General features: G+C 36.5%; 1 protein-coding gene across 2 annotated transcripts in view; it reads right to left on the reverse strand.

The window, feature by feature from the left end:
- Positions 1 to 277: 277 nt before the first annotated feature.
- Positions 278 to 23,484, reverse strand: part of AFTPH (aftiphilin) — a 109,657-nt gene continuing 86,450 nt past the window's right edge. The window contains exons 7-10 of one of the 2 annotated variants that reach the window (XM_043983634.1): positions 21,602 to 21,662; positions 19,956 to 20,039; positions 15,600 to 15,723; positions 278 to 1,455 (exon numbers count right to left, since the gene is read on the reverse strand). In XM_043983634.1, coding sequence (XP_043839569.1) covers positions 1,311 to 1,455; positions 15,600 to 15,723; positions 19,956 to 20,039; positions 21,602 to 21,662 — 414 coding nt within the window. In that variant the 3' untranslated portion in view covers positions 278 to 1,310. The remainder of the gene's footprint in view (positions 1,456 to 15,599; positions 15,724 to 19,955; positions 20,040 to 21,601; positions 21,663 to 23,484) is intronic. The other variant, XM_043983635.1, reaches the window with a different exon arrangement.

Genomic DNA, 23,484 nt, shown 5'->3' on the forward strand with positions numbered 1-23,484 from the left:
CACATTATAGGAAACCACTGTGATTATTAGTTTTATGTCAGAAGGTTACATGTCTGCACAGTTCAGCTGTGATCCAATTCTCACAGGCCAGAATCAAATTCTTTTCTAGTTTTTAGACAGCAGAGGCCTCGCCATTTCTGAAGGCCTATTTGGCACAGAAACTAAACAGAACTTTATCAAAGTATCCTCCTCCCAAGTTCCTTAACTTTGCTCTCAATCACAAAAAGGAAATGTTAGCAGCCCTTTTCCTCTCACTAAAGAGACAAGAGACTACACATCTTTTAAATTATTTTATTTCTGTATAAGCTAAAAGGAAATTTACACACTTAAATCTCAAAAGACCTGGGGCATGCATGTTAACCTTGTTAGAGGTTCTTCTACATCTCTCTTTTTTTCCATAGGAATTTCCCCAAACATTTACAACCCGTAGTCTTTTACTGTATATACAGCCTAAACCATAGCAATCTATGATTATGTCATTTTACACTGTGCAAAATCCTCAAACAAAATAGTGGTATAATAGAACAAAAAAAAAATCAGTAACAGGTAAGTTTCATTGCAAGACATTCATATAATTTTGGTCCTTCTTCAAATCAAACTGATTAAAGCAGACACAATCTTTTTCTGATACAACCCCTCCCAATCAAGTTCTGACAATGATCCATCCCTATTAACAGAACCGCAACTAATGAAAGTACCTTATAAAAGGCCAAATAGCGATATGCCAGATTGAAAAGATTAAAAAACAGCCCCAAATCTTCGGCAACAGCCTTTTTTTTTTTTTTTTAAAGATCTGAACCAAGCCCACCAGAGAAAAAATAAAATAAAATAATGACCTTTGGAGCTCATTTGTAATAGCAAAAGTAATTCAATGTGTTAGACAAAATTAAAAGGACATTCAATGCAATCTGAAAAACACCTGAAGGGGATTTCACAGACAGTGAAGATTTGAATTTTTAATTTTCTTTTTTTTTTAATTTTAAAAGTTTTGTAAGAAGGACACCACCAGTGTATTTCACAAAGACATAAATGTATACACCCCAGCAACACAAAAAGAATAAATCTTCAAAAATGTTCACCCCCGATTATTTACATTTTTCTAATATAAATTTAGGACTTCAGTATGTAAATAAATATACATTACTATGTATATCTTTCTAATGCTGCTTACCAACAAATCAGCTGAACTTGAAATTTGTTTTTTGTTTTTATTTTTTTTTTAAATTAAAGCAAGTATGCTTTTGGTGGTGGGAAGGGAAAGGAAGGAAGAAAAAAAAAATCAATAGAAACAGTCCAATTCACATCACTTATCAGTCTGCCTTCTCATGGCAGCTTGTTGAAGGTGTTAGTGTGGCTGGGAACATCAACACCTTGGCGTGCATGAAGGTTAAGTCAGGAAGGCTAGCAATCACTTTGGCGGCCTCTTCACTCAGACGCTCTTCTCTTTTAGGCTTCCTATTTACAGAGGAAAAAGCAAAAGCAGGTTAATCATTCTGTTGTCAATGGGGAAAATCTGTTCCATGGTATGAAGCAGCAACCTACAAAGGATTTAAGTGCACATGACTCCCACCAGTCACTGATGTTTTCTGTCCATCTTCAGTTCTGACTTGTATTTGCTCAACATAAGGCAGCTTTTCAAAATTCTTCCTTTGCCAAATGTTACTGCAAGAACAATTATGTTTCTACCTAAGTGAGGAGTACACATTTTTCATTTTTGAAAACAGCTTACAACTTTGCTGAGTTATTCAAAGTCTTGACAATTCAAAAAAATGTTACTAAATGAGGACAATAAACCTGAGGTCACAGGTCTACTTTGCTTAAGAGGGCTTTCTTTATTCTCTATGAAAATGTCAAAATTAAAATAATATAGAATAAAATGTGTCTGGCCTGAATCTTTGTAAGAAACTTCAACCTTGGGCTGCTTTATTGATTTTCATCAGGGAATTCCAGAAAAAGAGAAAGTTCTCTATGTAAAAACACCCAGACTTTTTCCCTCTGGGATTCAGAGAAAGAGAGAAAGAGAGAGAAAAAGAGAGAGAGAGAGAGAGAGAGAGAGAGAGAGAGAGAGAGAGAGAGAGAGAGAGAGAGAGAGAGAGAGAGAGAGAGAGAGAGAGAGAGCGCCAGCCAGCCCATTAGCAGCAGCACTGAAGATGCTTTTTCCTGTCGAGGATGCTCAAAGAGCAGAGGGAGAGAGGTGGTCTCTAAGGTAACCAGGGATGAAACTATACAGGGCTTTTACAGGCTATGATCAGCAGGAGACCAGGAGGTAGCAGTGGAGGCATACAGACAAAGGACCAATGCTTTCCTAGTCTGCTGAGCTGAGGATGCCAGCACCACTGGAAATTCTAAATGATCTTCAAAAGTAGCTCAGTAAAAGCGTATTATTGTAATCTAATCTGTAGGGTATTTCAAGATACTAACTGTATTAAAGAATACTTGCAGACAGATCCTCATTTTTTTGCTTCCAAAGTTTTTTATTTTAAATTAATGAACAATCCTTTGGTTGAAAAAGAAAATTGGGAGGCAAGCTAATTAGCTAATGGCTAATCGATTCCTTTCTGCCAAGTCACGTCTTTTATGATTTTCTCCTTGGATTTGGGGAGGAGGGAGAGATGAGAGTAGGAAAAGTACTAATAAAACAAAACTATTACAGGCCACCTCTTTATACCAAAACTTGATCCTTCTGTATCACTTCATGTCTCCTTAATCCAAGATGAAATCAAAAGGCTGTGTGGGGTGACTAGAAAAGTCAACACCAGATTATTAGGGCCAAAAGGTGAAACAAAAGTGCAAGGCATCTATTAGAACTGCCACCAGAGACACTGGGAACGACATCAGTACATAAACCACTAAACTAAGCTTCCACTTGTAAAGAGTTGATTGTTATTTGAAATTACTTTACCCACAAATGGTGTGGGCTTCACGTGGGAACAATGAATCCAAGATTATTCTTCTCCAATTTTAATAGCAGTAGGAGTTGTCAATAATACCTGAAAAGGTCCCTCCCAAGCGGGCTGGGTCTCACTGGTCCGCTGAAAATTCTTAATATATACATTGTCTCCAGGACTTAAATCATGCAAGGAAAAATCTGAAGGACCAGCTTGTACAGCAACTCCTGCTTCATGTAGTTCATGTAGCCTAGTTTGTAGTTCCTGTATATAGGAAGCAACAGAAGTATCACCTCCCACCAGTGATGTATAGACTGGGGAAAAAGTTTTAGCTTGGATAGGAGGGTGACCAAAAAAGCATCTCATAAGGAGATATGTGGAGTTCACCTCTTGGTCTACTGCACAGATAGAATAATACCAAGGGTAGAACATCAAGCCATTTCAAATGGGTTTCAGTACATAATTTGCCAATCATGCTTTTAAGCTCTTTATTCATACGTTCAACTTGGCCTGAGCTTTGAGGGTGGTAAGGAGTATGAAATCTAGGAGTTACTCCCAAGAAAGAATAAATCTGGGTGAGAATTGAATCTGTAAAATGTGTACCTCTATTAGAATCAATGTATGCTGCTTTTGGTGTCATGTTAGCCCTAATGCACGCACCTGGTTTAACTTAACTTGGCTTCTTCACTCAATCTGGTGGCATGGTCAGAATCCACCCACCTGAGACCTAGCACAATTATTAGATATCTATGCATCACAAGATGTGGTATGGTAACCTTTCCAAAACATTTTCAGATGTCATCATGGACACATAACTAAATTTGGCCTTGATCCAGACATAAAGTGGTAAAAAGTGTTAGTAATGTCATAACTGTCTCAATTTTGTATTGCATATGGATATGAGTATCCTCCAAAGGGGGGACTCCAATATGCTGTATATATATCAAGTTTAAACTTGTTTTGTATATTTTGAAGAACTTTCATTATTTAATTTGAACATTTTTGGACAATGTTATGCTAATGATTCATGAAAATCTAGCAGTTCCAGAGACAGCCAGAATCCAGACCAGAGTCCAGTTCCCCTGATGACATCTCAACCCTCCTTTGAAGACAAGATTTTAAGGACTTTAAATGGACATTTTTGGTTTTTATTTTTTCTTCAGTTACTATATATATATATATATCATCTGTAATATGTATTTTATCTTTCCTATATTGTTATTAGTATATTATTTGTTAGCATCGGTTATGATATTCTGTTATTTTTTAAAAAATTATTTATTGTTTATTATTTATTGTTCCATCAAGGAAACACCCCGTGTTTCTTGATGAAACAAAGGGGGGAATGTAAAGAGTTGATTGTTATTTGATGTTTTTGTGCCTCATTGCACACTGGCCTGGGGCTCCGCAGGCTGCACAGTGCTCCACCCACTGGTTGTGGCCATTTTCATAGCGCTGGCACCTCACATCATCACCACTCACAGACGCCTACATGGGCCTGGCAAAATTATAATGATTGGAAGCCTAGTGAGGGCAGTCATGTGACTGTCAGAGCGGCCATCCAATTGGCTGGGGGCTGTGTGGAGTGTGTGGGGAGGAAGGAAGTTTTTCTCCCCCCCCCCCCCCCCCCGAATTCTAGCTGGAAGGCGACAGGAGCTCTGCTGTGTATTCTCAGCTGATTCCTGGGTGGTGATATTTTTCAGGTTGCATAATTTCCCTTTCCCCATTTTATTTCCTTTCCCTTGATCCTACTGATCCTGTTTGTGTGTTTTTTTAAGTTCGTTCTTGTTAAAATAAATCCTGTTTTGTTTTGAGGGAGGCTGCTGGTCTCCTTCCTTGCCCCAATATTGCGGTGAGCCGCTTAGCTAACACTCCCCAATTAAAAATTGGTCCCCACACACTGCAGTATGAAAAGAATGAGAAGTACCCATGGTATTGCAGGTTAAAAGCCCTACAACCAGTTATGCTTGAATGGATTGCTCCATCTGGAGTAAGAGAAAGGGGAAAAGGGCTGAGGGGAAGGTCTCAGGATCATCCCACACTACTGCTGGAGATCACCCTCACCCTGTTTTCTCTAAAAGCTTTCACTTTTAACAGTTACTTGGGGATGACTAGAAGTATATTTTGAGATATCAACTAAAAGCATATGGATTATAATGTACGTGTTTAATCTGTAGCCATTTTATATACTGACATGATACAAGGCTATTTAGAAACTGTGAAAGAAAAGAACACTTAAGACTTGAAAACAAAGTTGCATTGTTGACTTTTTTTCAAAGTCTTTGGCACTGGGCAGGTGGTGACCTAATTTTGGTCTATCAACTCAGGTTCTCCAGGTATGGCATTTCCAAAATCTCTAGCTAAGATCTAATCCTCAGGTTTTATTTTGTTTGTTTGGGTTTATCTTATTTTATTCTTTTTGAGGACAGAGGTCTTTTTTGCTATTTGAACCTTTAACTTTTCTTAATAACAAAAATATTGAGCATTTTATTTTAAATAAAATATTTTATTATAAAGTTTTTTATTATCAACTTTTGGGTTTTGAAATATCATTTTTTAAACTTAAAAGGTACTCTTTTTTGTTTTTGTTTTTGGTGAGGCAATTGGGGTTAAGTGACTTGCCCAGGGTCACACAGCTATTAAGTGTTAAGTGTCTGAGGCTGGATTTGAACTCAGGTCCTCCTGATTCCAGGGCCGGTGCTCTATCCACTGCTCCACCTAGCTGCCCCTAAAAGGTACTCTTGTGGAAAAACTATAAACAGAAGATCATTATGCCAGTGAAGATATAAATTAACACATATTTTGTTGCTCCCAATGTGAGGAAAACAAGGTGTTTTACATATATATAAATTCTTTATAGATCAATGCAATAAAATCTTCTCCCCTGAAGTTGCCGCGTATGCTTAATTCTCATTGTAAGTAGCTGATATTTAATAACTGACAGCTGTCAATGATAGTTATGATACTACTGTTAAAACCTGTGTGTGTATACACACATATGTATATATGTATAATCCCACAGCTAAACCTAATGCAAACAACCTTTTTTTTCCCTAAAACCAAAACCAAGAGAGTATAATAAAAATCACTTAATTTTTAGACATTTAAAATATATAACATTCTTTTCGGGGGGCAGGGCAATGGGGGTTAAGTGACTTGCCCAGGGTCACACAGCTAGTAAGTGTCAAGTGTCTGAGGCCAGATTTGAACTCAGGTACTCCTGAATCCAGGGCCGGTGCTTTACCCACTGTGCCACCTAGCTGCCCCTAGACATTTAAAATAAAAAGCAAGTTGACTCAAAGTGGAAAAGCTCTCCAAATTTAAGTCAACCTCTACAACAAATGTATCATTTAGTTTAAAAGCGTAGTTAAATGGTGGTAGCTGGAGGGAAGAATCTCAATGGTGCTGGCAAGAAGCTACAGTGAATGAACTGATACCTTAACCTTTTTAAAGTCACTGACTAAATCACCATTATTCCAGCAACACAAGTAGGGAAAGAAAGGTTTGGGGATGTTTGGGACCCCTTCCCCCAAATAAAAAAGCCAGGATGGCATTCTACATCCTTTAGGACAGTAAAATTCCTTGTATGGTAGTTGCTATTGAACAGACATAGCTCTCAAGTGAACAGAAACAGAAAACTGAAGTGAACCAACACTATACCAGGAAAAAAATTTTTTCCTGTGGAGCTTTCAAAAAAAAAAAAAAGGTCATTTAACTGATCTGAACATTAAAAAACTGTTTCTTAATGAGGACCATCAGATTATATAGTGTTCTGAGTGACATGAAAGCAGGCTATAACACTTCATTCAAAAGAAATATTTTCTTATAAGGCTTCTATGTAATAAAAACTCAATTCAGAATTTCAAGTATTTTGACCAATTCTCTATTTCAGAAATTGATCCAGTTGAAATAAAGTGCCTACTGACTGAGGATGGGCTAAATAAACCGTGGTACCTGAATGAAATGAAATGTTGCTTTACTATAAGAAATAATGACTATGAAGAATACAGAGAAGCAGAGGAAGATGTGATTGGTATAAAGTTTAAAAATATACAGATATGATTATAACTATATAAATGGAATAGCAATCAAAATTAAGTGTGAAATTATAAGGACCAATGTGGGCTCCAAAGAAGAAATGTGACAATGCATTTCCCTGTCTTCCTTGTGAAGGTGGTGGTGGTGGTGGGGGTCTACTGTACTATATGCAGAATACTGCATACAATACCAGATTTGGTTGATGTGTTCATTAGTTTTGCTAACCCTCCCTCCAGCCTTCCCCCCCATTTTATCCTTTACTATGAGGGACAACTATTTGGGAGGAGGACAGAGTGCTTTTAGGAAATTAAAGTGACATAAATAAGAGAAATGAAAAAACAACAGCAACAGAATAACAAGTGCAAAGCAGCAAATGCCTTTTTTTATTGCAGTGACCATATGTGAAGACTGCAATGACCACAGGTAGACAAAAGGACTAGACATACCTCTGCAAAGCAGGAAAAAACCCCAATGACCACAGACAGTAACATATTAAGGGATGAAAGGAGAACAATAGGAACTTTATGAAATTAAATAAAGATATGCCAAGAAAAAAATGAAAGGGTATTTCATTTGAAATCAGTAGCTGTAAGTTTAGAGAAGATAGGGCACCATCTCAAACTTCCACTGAGCTACAATGAGATACCCAAGACAGTAAGAATTTACCTTACTTGGGGGGCCGCTAGGGGGCACAGTGGATGTAGAGCACTGGCCTTGGAGTCAGGAGGACCTAAATTCAAATCTTACCTCAAGCACTAACTCTGTGACCTTGGGCAAATCACTTCATCCCAATTGCCTTAAAAAACCAGGGCCATCTCCAATTGTCCTGATATATATATATATATATATATATATATATATATATATATATATATATATATATATATATATGCACAGTCCTCCCTCACTTAAAATCCAATTCAGTGCAAGCAAGTCATGATATCACCCTGATGTTATGGTCCTCTTCGAGAATGAAGGACAAACAGCAAAAACCAAAATGTTAGTTAAAAAAAAAAAATTCAATCAGGCAATCTCACATTTTAAATGTGCCTGTCAATAGTCCTGGATCTGTAATTGTATTTCAAATACATACAGACAATTCTATATTTATACATTTCCAACTACCAAAGTCCCATACTCAGGCTCACAAACAGCATCTATCTACCACAATGTTTCGACAGCTAACAGAGCTTTGGAGATGTTTCTATTATTGTATTCTAAGAGAAACAATGTCCTCCATACTCTGCTAAACATTATGTACCCCGCCCCCCCCCCCCAAGAAACAAAGACACATCAACCTGGTCTTGCTTGTCAAGACCTACCTCTCCAAATGGCTGAACAAATTATAAGGGATTTCAATATTTAATAACCCCTTTAGCTTTGTTTTTAATTTACAATACCATAGCATCATATACAGTCTACATAGGAAATAAATGCGTGTATACTTACAGGAAATAAAGAAAAATAATTTTTAAAAAGTCATTAAAATACCAGATCCCTTCATGACCTTTGCCTCCCCTTACAGTATATGAATATAAAATGGAATAGCATTACTATGTAAAAAATGGTGACAGGTACTTTCTGAGAAACTAACAAAGACTTGCATGAACTTGACGCAGAGTGAAGTGAGCAGAACCAGGAAAACGATTTAAACACTAGTAACAACACTAGAGACAAACAGCTTTGAATGACTTATGAACTCTGATCAATACAGTCACTAAGTGTGATTTCTGAGGACTGATGATGAAGCACCTATCACCCTGGGTAGAGAAGGGATGGACTCAGAATGCATGTGAAAATTGTTTTGTTTGACAATTCAAATTTGTTACATGTGCTTTTCTTTCCTTTTTTTCTCTTTAATTGGGGAAGTGGGAGGGAAAGGAAAGATAGGGATAAGCAAATTTTTAAAATGCAGAAAGAACAGAAGGATGGCCAGAAGCAATCATAGACAAGGACAGCTTTGAAAGTTAAATGATGAATTTAGTAAATACTAAAAAAAGAAATGCAAGTTTGACATAATAGAGATATGGAGTTTCATACACCATCTTTTTTTTCTGTCCTAAAAGGTATATGAAAATGCTAATTATTTCTTAAGTTCAGAACAAAAAAATGCATAAAAAAGACCCCCCTCCTAAAGAATCTGGGGGGTTGAGTCCCTTCTGCAGCAAAATGATTTGGAACCAGGGAAGGGAGGAAGAGGAAAAAGGGCTTCTTGCTGGAATGATGGCAGGGGCTGTGTGGGGAGAGATGTGTTCCTACCATCCCAAAAGAGATTCACAGGAAGAAAAAAAAGCTATCATCACAGAATACCTGAGTTGTAAGGGACCTACCTAAAAGGCCATTAGTCCAACCAACCTTTATCTAAATAATTTCTCCTATAACACATCTACAAAGTTGTCATTCAACTTCTACATGAAGACCTCCTGGAGAGTGCAAGGGTGCATAAGGGAATCTTGCTAGCTCTTGAGTGAGCTCATCCCACTTTTACATAATTCTAATTGTTAGGAAAAACTGTTCTAAGATTAAACCTAAACTTGCCTCTCTATAATTTCTAGTCCAATCCAACAAGCATTGGGTGCCAGTTATGTGTTAGGTATGATGCTGGGTACAGTGGCTGTGAGACACCAGCAGGTGTCTCATGAACCATAACTTGAGGAGGGCAGAGGGAGCACTCACAACCATGGGAATGGGCAAAGACTTCCTGTAGCAGATTTCAAATGAGAGGTGAACATGACCAAGCTGTGGGAATAGCAAGGATGTCTACAGGAACTGAGCTGGGAACACAGGGCTTTAAATGCAGCTGTTGGTTCTGGGAGGCCAAGCAAAGTAAGTCTCATTCCCTGCCCCCCTCCACCCCCCAAGCAGTTCTTCAGACATCATTTTGGTCACTCTCTTTGGGATGCTCTCCTACTCATCAATGCCCATACCCTCTTCCTGGGTCTGGATACTATGCGCCTCAATGCCTTCACATTCTGACTCACACAGAACTTGTAATCTACTCCCATAGTTTTTCTGGACAAGTTGCTATCTAGCTATGCCTCTTCCACACTGTACTTAGTTCCAAAAATTAACCTCACAAGTATAGGAGTTGTATATTTATATTAAATTTCATCCTATTAGATCCGATCCATCTAACAATTTAGCCAGCCTACATTTTGGATTCAGATTCTTACTTTCCAGTGTAATGCTGTTCTTTTCAGTTATGTCTTATCTGAGTATCTGATAAGCACTGCATCTATGCCTTTACCCAAGTCATTGATAATAATGATGCCTAATATCCACAGTTCTTTTTAAGGTTGGCAAAATTCTCTCTCTCTCTCTCGCATGCGCACACACATGCATGTGGTTCTAATTTGACCCTTATGAGCAACCTCATTTTATTAACAAAGTAAAGATCATGAATAATTTTTAAATTGTGGGAAAAATAGGAGCCATCTCAGGATATCAGCAGCTACCGTAATTCACATAATATGGGCTAAGTAATCTTATGGGTCTGCTTAGGAACTTAACCATGCATAACATTTATTAGAATGGGAAAATGGCACCAAGTTCCAAATAATTAATATTCACACTCTCGGAATACAACATATTAATAAGTTGTAAGGAAGGGCTGCCAAAAACCCAACTGCATATACTTAAGGGCCATATTTTCAGGAAGGTATTATTCACTTCTCTCCAGGATGCATGCCTGACCCCAGATTTTCTCTAGAAACCTCCTCACCCTGGAAGTTCACTCTACTTCTGGACTCCTCATACTGAATTGCTCATTCCTGTGGTTCCTTCCTCTGATTGGCTGGTTCCTCCCAGATGCTCAGACCATCTCTGTCTTCATTCCTCTCCAGGATGTACTCCTGACTTGGCTTTTTACTTTTTCTACCGTGCCCCCCATGAATGGTAGTCGGGTACCTGCCCTTCCTCCATTAGTTTCCTTTTGTGTGTTGTCTTCCTCTATCAGAATGGGAGCTCCTTGAAAATAGACACTATCGACTTTTTTGCTTTTATTTATATTTCCAGTGCTGAGCACAGGGCCTGGAGCTATTGATAGCAGGTTTTAAGTTCATTTTTCTGTACAGAACTTACTCAATTTGGATGGATGTGGCTAGAACTATAATACCATGGTAAAACTTCACTACAGGTGTGAGTGAAAAGATTTACAACAATACTCCTCATAATGCAGTTCATTGGGCTGGTCTTGTCTGGTGAATGGATGACAGTAAAACATCCAAACAACTTTTAAAAAGTGAGCTGAAATGTAGCAACTACTAGCAGGGGTGAACAACACTTCAGGGAAGTGTGTAAGGAGACTTGGAATATTTGAGAAGACTTTGAACAACATGTTGCAGACTTGTCTTGGGCAGGTAGTGCATTGGGGGTGCAGCAATCAGAAAGAGTAGACTTTTGAAGGCAAAAGCTTTCAGCCAACTCTGCAGGGCTGCAAATGAAATTCTATAAAAATCAGGTCTGGAAATCAAACGAGCACCTTCACACATGGACATTGGAAATGACTGCTACTCACTCCCGTATGACCAGTTACCATCACCTTCAGGGCATCCTTAGCTACAAAGAAGGGCAATGCCCACATTTCCAAGAGTACATGTGAAAATTAATAAGCAGTTTTATTTGAGATCCCACTGGGGGCATGGGACCAAACCCTGAGAGATTCCTAGGTTTGTAAATCAATAATGTGGGGATTATTTCTATGATTGAGGTAGGGCATTACAGAATTACACAGTATAGTTTAGGGTTATAATTGTATAGTAGTCCACTTAAAGCTTAGGTAATACCACACTAGAATAATTTGTTACACTAGCACTAATATTCTTGTCTCTCTTCAAAAATGTTTCTGTCTAGGGGAGGGGGGAGGGAGGGGAGGGAGGGAGAAAAATCTGAAATTGTAAAGCATGTATAAATAAAAGTTGAGAACTATCTTTACATGTAACGGAAAAAATAAGATATCTCATAAAAAAAAAGTTTCAAAAAATTTGAATGCAGGTGCTGAGTCAATATGAAGACCATAGGTAATTTTAAAAAGTGTAGGAAAAATAGGAACTATCTTTGATGAAGGTTAATGTTTGAGAATTTTGGTCAACTTTTTTTATAACAGAACACTGGAATAAATGAACATCTGTGTTCTCAGTCTTCTTTTCCATTAGATATGAAAAAAGTAGGGCAGCTAGATGGCATAGTGGATAGAGCACCGGCCCTGGAGTCAGGAGGACTTGAGTTTAAATCTGGCCTCAGACACTTGACACTTACTAGCTGTGTGACCTTGGGCAAGTCACTTAACCCTCATTGCCCAACCAAAAAAAAAAAAAGATATGAAAAAAGTACTAATTTGTCCATGTATACTATAGACCTTTATTCAGAAGCATGCTCATAACCACTGCCTATTTTAGTTTAGAGTTAAGGCTTTTCTATTTTATACGACGACTAGTTCTATGTGGAAAAAAAGTTTGCATAGAGACCTTGGAGCACGAAGCTAATGTCTTTTTTTTTTTTTTTAAGTGAGGCAACTGGGGTTAAGTGACTTGCCCAGGGTCACACAGGTAGTAAGTGTTAAGTGTCTGAGGCCGGATTTGAACTCAGGTACTCCTGACTCCAGGGCCGGTATTCTATCCACTGCGCCACCTAGCCGCCCCGGAGCTAATGTCTTAAGGAATAATGTCTCCAATATTCATATGAAATTTATGAATAAATTACTTTCATTGAGGCCAATAAAACCTTTCAAATCTCTAAGCTTACTGTCAATGAATCTCCCATTAATCTTTCTGCCTCTTTCCCAATCTCCCTACTTATTGAGGTAAGTCCTTTAGGCATACTTAATTAAATCCTACACTTAATTGTAGGATTTAATAGTAGAGGTCTGTGGGAGGTTGTAAAGAAAATGTGAAATTCCCTGCTTGGTTTCTGAACAAAATGATTATATTTATATAATAAAGTTTCTAATGCTATTTGATTAAAATTATTTTTTTCCCCTCTGCCTCTTAATCTCAAGGAAGATCAATAACTACAACATGGTTTGGGTACAAGGAAAAATTTAAGGTGTAAAATTACCCAAGTACCTTTCCTTAAAATTTGCTTGGCTATGAACAAATAGGCCATTAAAAAATCACTAATTTAAAATAAAAATGTTTTCTTGCAAGCACCATTTGTTCCAGTCAATGTACAAACTATTGGTGTATTTCAGCTAGACTGTCTTCTGTATGAGAGACACAGTGCTTACAGAGCTGGACTCGAAGTAAGTAAGACTAAGGTTCAAATCCTTCCTTAGACCCTTTTGAGCTGTGTGACTCTGGGTAAGTCACTTAAGTGACCTCTTTCCCTCAGTTTCCTCATTTATAAAATGAAGGGGTTAAATCTGATGGACATCAAAGATCAATTTCAACTCTAAATCTTGAGCCTATAATTGTTTCCTAAACTGTAAAACGTGGATAATAATACCTGTAGTTACCAATCTCATAGGGCTGTTCTGAGGCTCAAATGAGAAGAAATTACTTTATTAGAGTGCTTTGTAAAACTTAAAATGCTACTAAAACGTCAGTTATCATTACTCATTTAACCTGCTTCTGGAAAACGAGGGAGTTGGACACTGTCATTTTGCATTATGTTTCTATAGTGGGCTTGAATTTATCCTGAACAATATATTTTCTTGCTGGGGTTCCCTCTGAGAGCTGGACATGTTGGCTTGGGGTAAATGCATTTGGGCATTTACATTTCCAACTTTCATTTACTTATACAGATTGCAACCAATAACTGAATTCCTCAAACCTAGAAATACTGAGTTTTTTAAGTAAGCAGTTCAATATATGCTAAAGAAGTCACTACAGCTGTAAAAAGGACTATAGGGAACGCCCTAAACCAATGGGAAAATACAAAAGGAAGTTCTTAAAATGATACGGTTTGGAAAGTTTCCTAGTGTACAGCATTCTTCAGCAGCTGTTCTGAGGAGCTAAAAGAAGGCAAGTCAGTCATGAGGCTTAGAGCTCCTCCTAATGGTTCAAAGAAGAAACTTTCATTGCCGGCAGTTTTGAAACCTTCTAAACCGTGTCATTAATAGGGCAAAATCATTAGGAAAAGAATATCAAACTCAAATTCTAATAAAATATAATAAAATTCTAATTATTTGGGAAAAACAATTAAAAGTAGTCTAAAAAAGCCAGTTTCATTTACAGTTTCGCTTAATACAGGGCTTTATTAATTTTATCTATCCCCCTTAAACATTTTGCCAAACAGCACAAATCTGACAAAAATGGCTACTAGCTTACTAGGAAAGAGTGGGGGAGGAGGGGGAGAGAACAATGTATAGATTAAAAGGGGGTTTTCTGCAGGTATTAACAGCATACCTTGAATCTTAAAATGATTATACACACAGTGAGAACAGTTCTGATTGGCAATGTGATATTTCATGCCAAAAATTTGAAGACAAATATGTATGAGAGAAAAGTTTTGATGGCTATTTTCTGATGACTTAAAAATCCAATGAAAAAAGTTTGGTGTAAATGGTAAATCTGGGGATTTGATAAGCGGGTAGGTGTTCATTCAAGAACAGCACTAATACTTGATAAGAAGGGTGCACAAGGGGCAGCTAGGTGGCGCAGTGGATAGAGCACTAGCCCTGGAGTCAGGAGTACCTGAGCTCAAATCCGGCCTCAGACACTTAACACTTACTAGCTGTGTGACCCTGGGCAAGTCACTTAACCCCAATTGCCTCACTAAAAAACAAAACAAAACAAAACAAGAAGGGTGCACAGGAGATGGAAGGTAAATACTTCCCTTTGAATAATGCTGATGAATCACTAATCTTTTATAGCACAAGTTGTATTAGAACTGAACATTCTTATTCCTGCAGCAATACTTTCTTTGGCCGACAGTTAAATTCATTTAGTATTGCTTTAAGTGCGAATATAAAATGATTGTTGCCTTGTTGAAGAAGTTTTTGAGTTGCCATAGAAACCTAAACATATGATTTAAGGGACCAACAATGACTTTAGTAGATACTCTTCTAGTGTCCTGCTTTTTCTAAAATCCATGACCCTCAGAGTTCCCATGAAGTCAAGAGAAAAAAATCTCCCCCTTCCCAAAATCAAGTGGGTTTTAAAATAGCACAGTATGGAAGTAGCTAGGAAAGCTAGCTGTTATTTTACTTGTTTCAGTCACGTAAAAGGGATCCAAGGACCAAGTTCAGGTGAATTTTTTAGGGGCAGGCAAACAGGTATAGAAAATAGCATTTCCATGCTAGCTTAATACACAGTGTTTAGTTGGGTAGGTATAGGAAGATGGAAGAGCATCTAATTTCCATATTTGGAAAAGTCAGTGCTGACAAGTTTAAAAGAAGTCTACAAATATTAGTCAAATAACCTGATTATACTCTCTTTCATTCTCTTATAAAAGTAGATTAATTCTTATCATTTAACAAAACTACAAGTTATGTGAAGGGATTTATTCAACATTCCTAACCCATAGAACTTAATATATTGTCACCAACTAGATAACCTCCATATAAACTATATCTTAAAATAGTAATTTGGTTTGTTAAAAAAAATAAAGGACATAATATGGCTTTTCATTTCAGGTCTGCTTTGTTTAACATGGAATCTAAGTAAGTGGTTAATAATTAGATTTGCAAAAAACAATCCTTATCTTCAAGAGGTTTAGTTGGTCATTGCAATTTACCTGGTAGATGTGCTTGTCTTCTCTACTGTGGACATGAGTCTCGCAAATGCATCAGTTACTTTTATGCTTGAGCTGGTGGTTTCCAATTTTGAAGTTGTCAACTCATACAACTCTGGATCCACACCTTAGAGTATAAAATGATAGTCAGTGAGGGCAGGATGCAAATGTATCAATCAACCACAATCCAAGATGCAAAAGGATTAATTCTGTAAACATCTGAGTAATTTACAATCAGCACTAATTACTTTCAGAATATACTGTTACATTTTTCATTATAACCTTCATTCTTGATGCAAGAAACTATACTTTTGTGCAGATTTGGGTATAAAAGTTTTATTAGGATAGTTTAAAAATACTGATTGGTAAGGTTAAAAAAACTGCCAATTCAGATTTATTTGCATTCATAGGAGATGCCTCCCCCCACATTTTAATATCATATATATATATATATACATATATATATATATATATTTTTTTTTAGTGAGGCAATTGGGATTAAGTGACTTGCCCAGGGTCACACAGCTAGTAAGTGTTAAGTGGCTGAGGCCGGATTTGAACTCAGGTACTCCTGACTCCAGGGCCGGTGCTCTATCCACTGTGCCACCTCGCCGCCCTCCTATATATAATTTATGATGCACAATATAAAGCTAGGCTTCTCTTAAATCTTTTCTTTGGGAAGTGGGGAAGAATGGACAGAAATCAAATCAAGAACTATAATGTTTATTTAGATCTAAGTAAGCTGAACTTATTTCTGGGAGACGATTTTAGTTGTTTACATTGGAATGTGAACTCGATGGCAAAGGGGATATTTTTGTGCACTTAGCACAGTGCCCTGGAACACAGGTGTTTAATAAATACTCATTGATAAATGTGATTGATTGAAAGAGACAATGAACATTATGGTCTGACAGTAAATAACGATCCCTATATAAAGGGATTATATTTAGAAAAACAAGGATTAGCTAATGTTGGGAGCATTCAGAACTGCCCTTTGGTTAACAACAAGAAGAGGCGAAATAACCTCCACGGAAACACCCTCTGCCTCAGTGACTGTTGCTACTATATTTGCTAATAACCCTTTGTCTCAGATGTAAGTTGTGCTGATACTTTTTGGAACTATGATTAAATGACGGTAATTAAAAGATAACTTTTTCTTGGGACAATTAAAAAATGTCTTTGTCCTTCTTACTCATTCATAACCCCCTGTGTTAATATGACATGTATTATGCTTTCCCAAATTATAAGCAAGTCCCTTATTGAACAAAATAATGGAAAACTAGGAATTGCACCATAATAAGTCTACTTTTTTTTTTTTGGTGAGGCAACTGGCGTTAAGTGACTTGCCCAGGGTCACACAGCTAGTTAAGTGTCAAGTATCTGAGGCTGGATTTGAACTCAGGCCCTCCTGACTCCAGGGCTGGTGCTCTATCCACTGCACCACCCAGCTGCCCTAAGTCTACTTTTTAACACAAATCAGCAGACTTTAAAAAATAGATCTCAGATGTTCACAGAACCTAAACAAGCAAAAGCAGCAAGCCCCAGTTTCCACTTCCAATAAGGGAGGAAGGCTATAGAAAATGCAAGAACTCTCACGAGTTCTTGGGTTCCCATTAAGGTATATGGCACACATTATTTCAATTTATTTAAAGACCTAGTCTTACAGAGTTTTGTATTTATTTCGGGTTACAGTTAGAAAGTTAAAACTATGGATTTAAGAGACAAGTTGGAAAGAGAAGAATTTCTTTTTAAAGGTCAAATTCTGAGGTTACTTTGGAATCTAAGTTAATGTTCAATGCAGCATGCTTCTCTTCTATGGAAAAATTATATCCTGACTGGCAACACAAAGGTGTGAGAGAAAGCTTGGCTGGTTTTGACAGGTTTAATAAAAGTAACATTGGCTGCTTTACTGTCAAACAGTTAGTAAAACAGGATATTTTTAAAAAAAATAGTAAGGCTATTTCTCAAAACACAGCAGAACTACAGCATAGATATAAGTGGAGAATAATTTGTGGAACTTTGACAGAACCTTAATGAGGTTTGTATATAACTCAAGTTAGCTAACCAAATTCTATGCCAACCTCCTAAATAAGTCTTATACACAAAATAATAATTGCAAGCTAAGGCAAAATGACTTTCCCAGAAACAAGTCAGAAAAAAATGCAAGCAAGTGGTGAAATGACCTACCAAGGAAGGTGTTTATAACTGTTGCTTGATGACAAGTTTTGAACAAAAACCCAACAGCAATAAAATAAGCCAAAACAGGATTTACAGTAATCAAATTCATAATAGCATATTCATGAGAATACTGAAAGAAGTATAGAAGATAGGTAAAATGTAATATGTACTATGTTAACTGTGCTAAAAAGCACTTCCATTATTACAGCTATGAGACTATTAAGCCTGCCCTCTGCTTGATTCTTTGGGCTCTCAGCACTGGATATTAACTGGATCACCAGGTCACTCCTGCATCTCTTTATGAATTCCCGTTATTTGTGCTCTTATGGAAGATTTTTAAATGAGAGTTTGGGTTATAATAATAATAATAATAATTATATATATATATTTGGGTGGGGCAATGAGGGTTAAGTGACTTGCCCAGGGTCACACAGCTAGTAAGTGTCAAGTGTCTGAGCTTGGATTTGAACTCAGGTCCTCCTGAATCCAGGGCCAGTGCTTTATCCACTGTGCCACCTAGCTGCCCCCTATAATTAAATTTTCAAAAGAAAAAAGTAGTGAGCTCATTTAAATTATAACATGAAACTGTGAGAAAAATGGAGCTAAGGGAGCTCATTTCATCCCAAGGAAGTTGCATAAATTGTTGCGATTTCCCTGGTAATCAATGAAACTAAATGCATGGTTGTCAGTTCATCAGGTGTCCTCCAATGGCAAACTTATCCATATTGGCAAGTCCACTGAAGCAATGAACCTAGAAGTAATTCAGATGAATGAATGACAAATCATTTTTTTGTTGTTTTTTTTTGGTGGGGCAATGAGGGTTAAGTGACTTGCCCAGGGTCACACAGCTAGTAGCAAGTGTCTTTGGCCAGATTTGAACTCAGGTCCTCCTGAATCCAGGGCTGGTGATTTATCCACTGTACCACCTAGTTGCCCCCTGACAAATCATTTTGAAACAAAAACTGTGTTCGTTTTCACAAGCTTGCAAAATCTTAAAAGCAAATGAAAACAATAATGAATCACCTAGATTACAGGGTATGGTCATTGTACCAATTGGCAGCAATAAGGTTCCACTAATGAATGAATAGATCTTGGGGGACAGGAAAGACACGGAGTCCCACCTCAGCTACCCCTCTCAGGTCCTCCCTATTTTCTAGAACTTTCCCTTTATTGGGGATAGGGGTGGTATCAGTTCTTAAGCATCTCTTGTGCAGCAGGACAAAATTCAAATATACCTAAGGGCTAGGGTAGCTAGGAGAGGGGTATCGAAAAGGGTCAAGGGTAACCCTCTACCCATAGGTTTGGGTCACTATGTGTCACCCCAATGCTGTCCTGTGACCAGTTGGTAGAACAACCAGACCACAAGTTGAGATAACAGAAACTCAGTGAAAATTATCTTAAAGAAAATGTAACCATAAAAAATATTACAATGTTCACCGTTTATTTAGTTAGAAAATGACAAAGTACATTAGTCCTTTGGTCAATGGACTGAACTTCAGTCAGGCTGAACATTCCTTTTACAGGCATTTTCCAATATATTTTTTTTTTGGTTTCTAGCTTTTCATGTCTCATAGGCAATAGTCTTTCTACTATTTTGTGATAACACTTTTCTTCAGAGGTAACAGCATACCTACTATTTAAGAAATAACTACATTAAAACTATAATAGAGATCTGCGTGTCAACTATATGACTAAAAACAGCCTCTGATATTTTGGAAGTTAATTCTACACTAGCAGCACCAAAGTACATGTAATTATCTGAATGTCAGGATTTGCAATAACACTGTAATCACAGGTACTATACAATGTAAAAGATGCATATGTGATTGTACTTAGATTTTTAAAAAATCAGCATACAAAATCTCACATCTTTCATACGTGGAGTAGGGGAAATCTTTAATATACCGAGTCACTAAGAAGATTAAAATTTTCATTCCTAAAAGCTAGTCACCTTTATAACATTACACTTTGCTCTTATAAATACTTCAAATTAAGTTACTTGTAGCTTGGTACTGCAAAATAATTAACAGAAGACAGACGAAAGGAAAAAAAAAAGCATTAGAAAGACATCATAGGAGAATACAATAAAATTATTTTCCTTGCTTATAGGAAAGTCAAGTGCCATGATCATGCTATTAGTAACAAATTAGATCATAGTTGTGGTTTTAACACTCTGCTGACCTGGGATGGTGGTGGTGCTGCTAGAGCTACTGTCATCCACGGGCCCAAAGAAATCAAGGTTCAGGAGAGTGGAACCTCCACTAGCTTGGAATTCAGTGACCGTGGTGGTAGGCAGCCATACAGAAGGTAAGCCAAGGGAGGAGGGGTTATGTGTAAAAAGGGGTAAGACACACACTTGAACATGCAAGTTATAATTAGTATTCATTATACAATTTAAAAATCAACATGAAAACAATGCTTACAGAATTAGTTTGTTATATCTAAAGATAGTAACAACTTAACAATGTACATATTCTCATGTACAATGCAAATAATTAAACACTAGTAACTATAGTTAGAAAGAAAAGATTTATTTCAATTAAAAAAAAATGCCATATTGGAAAGACCCAGGTAAGTCTCCTGTTAAAGGGAAACAATACTGTAATTTCAGCCCATCATAAATTTACCAGTGTATATGTCCAAACCAGTCTTCCAAGTTAGTAATGCTGGTTCGTAATTAATGACTTAAAAATCTGACAAATTTATTCACCTGTTTCAGGCTACAGATCAATAGAGTGACTTAATTTAAATTTTAAATAGGCTATGTGGTTCTGGACACCACAATTGCCCTGCACCGTTACACGCAACTTCAAGTTGTACTGTTCCCCTTTAACTCTGAAACAGTAATCAGAAATGAGATACATTTTTAAAGAAGTTGTTTTGTTAAAAGAAAGCATGATGATTTGACTGAAGTAATAAGACACTAGACAACAGCAAAAAGGTCCATCCAGGCTTTCCTTCATCACTAAGGTACCAATCTGCTAGAGTCTAGGTATCCTTGCACCACTACTGTCTTATCATAAGGGACCATGAAAGAGTGATTAAAAAAAAAAGTTTTGGCCAATGTTTAAACAACTATAATGAAGTCATTATTTTTATTTTAACCTAAGTTTTGCTAAGAAAAAGAAAACCTTTAATTTTCTATGTTTTTACCTCCTTTCAACCCTCTAAATCACAGGGATAACTTGTTTCCCTTGCCAGCATTTTTAAAAGCCATAAGTGATACCAGTTACATGGGCAAAATTTGAATTGCTGGCATTCATTACATATTAATAATTTTGAACACTGAAATGAACTGAATTTAGAAAACAACCATTAAATCACATTTTCCATTTTAATACTGGTGTTCTATAAAGTATAAATATATCTGAAAACTTTTGAGTCAAAAAAGTATGTATCATTTGCAAATTGCTTTTGGCTAAACAATTGTGCTTTGAAACACCATTATTCACTGTATTTTGCATCCAAAAAACCCCCTCTAAAGTGAAGTTCATTAGGAAAGTATTTTTCCCAAGTTAAATATTTCAAGCTAAAATACTATTTAGCTATTTAGAGAATGATTAGAATTACCTAAGCTTTTAATGTTCTACTTACAGTAATTAAAATAAAATTTTATCTAATTCATACTAAGTACATTTTGATGATATATCATGAATATTAATGGATGCTTTTCTGGGGGAACTGCCAATCAGAAGGAAAGCCTGAATTTCCAAAGTTAAGAATAAGAAATTATGATTTAAAAAAAAATCAGCAGAGAGAAGTTTGTCTGAACTTTGTAGCTTTCTTAACTCTAGCTCTTGTGCTAGAGGCTCTACGGAGAGACGTACCATCTAAAGGGTTAGTAAGGCCACTGCTACTCCAGTCAAACTGGACAGGTGGTAGAGATTCCTAGAGTTGGAAACCAAAAACAAAAAAAAAGTCAATCCAGATTATAGCAATATAAGATATTTAAAATAAAGTTTTTAAAAATCAAAATAGCATAAAAAGATTAGAATGTTTCATAAAATTTCATTTTACTAAATAGATTATAGATTGATCTTAAGTCAAATGACCGTCTTCTAAACCTAGCTTTAAACTTCTTGCTAAATGGCGATAAATGGCCAAAAATTTCTAGTAAAGGACTTTTTCCATTAAAGGTTAAATTTAACCAGTACGCACGAATCATGCCTAACAAATATATACTGTAAAACCTTAGAACATTGTCCAAGAATCAGAAAACTTCTTAGCTAGAGCCATCTTGGGAGTCAGGAGAACAAGGTTCTAGTCCTACTCTATTAGTAACTAGCTATATGACCTCAGGCAAGTCATTCATTCTCTATGATCCTTTGTTTCCTCACCTATACAATGAGTTGGTTGAAAGACAATTTTTCTACTTCAAATTTCACATTTTCACTTTTCCCTTAGGGAAGAACATTTTGATAGTTGATAAAATTTTTTAAGACAAAGGTGCAAAATTATGCAATTATACACAGGAACTTAAAGGTTTTTTTTGAGTACTTAATGTCCAATATTTACCTTTTATCATCCCTCCTACTGGGAGAAAAACCCCCTGAAAATAGGGTTACTAATTGTACAATAATCTTTCCCTTTCAAAAATGTGATACCTCAGTAGATCTAGTACTAATCTATTATTTTAGGGAAGTTAAATCTACTTTGTTACATTTGAACATTGTACTTTGAACATTCTCAGATTCTATAAAAATTAACCAAAGATTCTGCTCCAAAAATAGAGAAAGTTATTTATCAGATTTTAGTGCCTATACTTTTTAGTGACATATATTAAAGACAATAACATTTAGAAACAAAAATATTTCTCCAAATTTCCTGAACAACCTATGCTTTAAAAAAAATTTATTTATTTTTTACAACCTATGCTTTTAAATTTCTTAACTTCCTCAAAACATCTCTAACTAAATTGTGGAAATGTCACAATGAGATAGCAGAAATGATACATAAAATGGGCGTCAAGGAACAACAAAAAGATGGCTATGTAAGCATAACTGGAATAAAAAATACAGAGGGAAACTGACAATCTGAAGCTCATAAGAACTGGTAGAATGAGCTGTGTTTCATCAGGCTCTCACGTTAGTGAGAGAAAATTTCCTATAAATGTTTTGATGATAATATAACAACAATAGCTCTAATTTATATAGTACTTTAAGGTTTGCAAAACACTTTACAAACATCCCATTTGACAGATGAGAAACCTGAGGCAGATAGAGGTTAAATGATTTATCCAGGGTCACAAAGCTAATAAGTGCTTGAGGCTGAATCTGAACTGAGGTCTTTCTGACTCCAGGCCTACTGCATCATCTATATGTCTCATAGAATAGATACGATACCAAGCCTCTAAGTTCTTCCAGGACAGGGAAGAGGCATTGTAATTTTTTTGTATCCTTGCAATGTTTTATTTTGATATATACACAAATTTTATATTTATATGTATCAGTATATACTAGTAATGTAACATGTATGTTTGTCTATTGTACAGACACAAACATGTAATTGTTACTAAAAGTCTTGTTAACTAACATCAAATCTGTATTTTCAGCTATTATTATATGATGATTGTATTATTATATGATTGCCTGGATAATTCATGACATTATATAGGTCAATCAATAGTGCTTAAAAAAAATCATCTCGGGGCAGCTAGATGGCGCAGTGGTAAAGCACCGGCCCTGGATTCAGGAGTACCTGAGTTCAAATC

This window comes from Dromiciops gliroides, chromosome 2, assembly GCF_019393635.1.
Source record: "Dromiciops gliroides isolate mDroGli1 chromosome 2, mDroGli1.pri, whole genome shotgun sequence".
Lineage (NCBI taxonomy): Eukaryota > Metazoa > Chordata > Mammalia > Microbiotheria > Microbiotheriidae > Dromiciops > Dromiciops gliroides.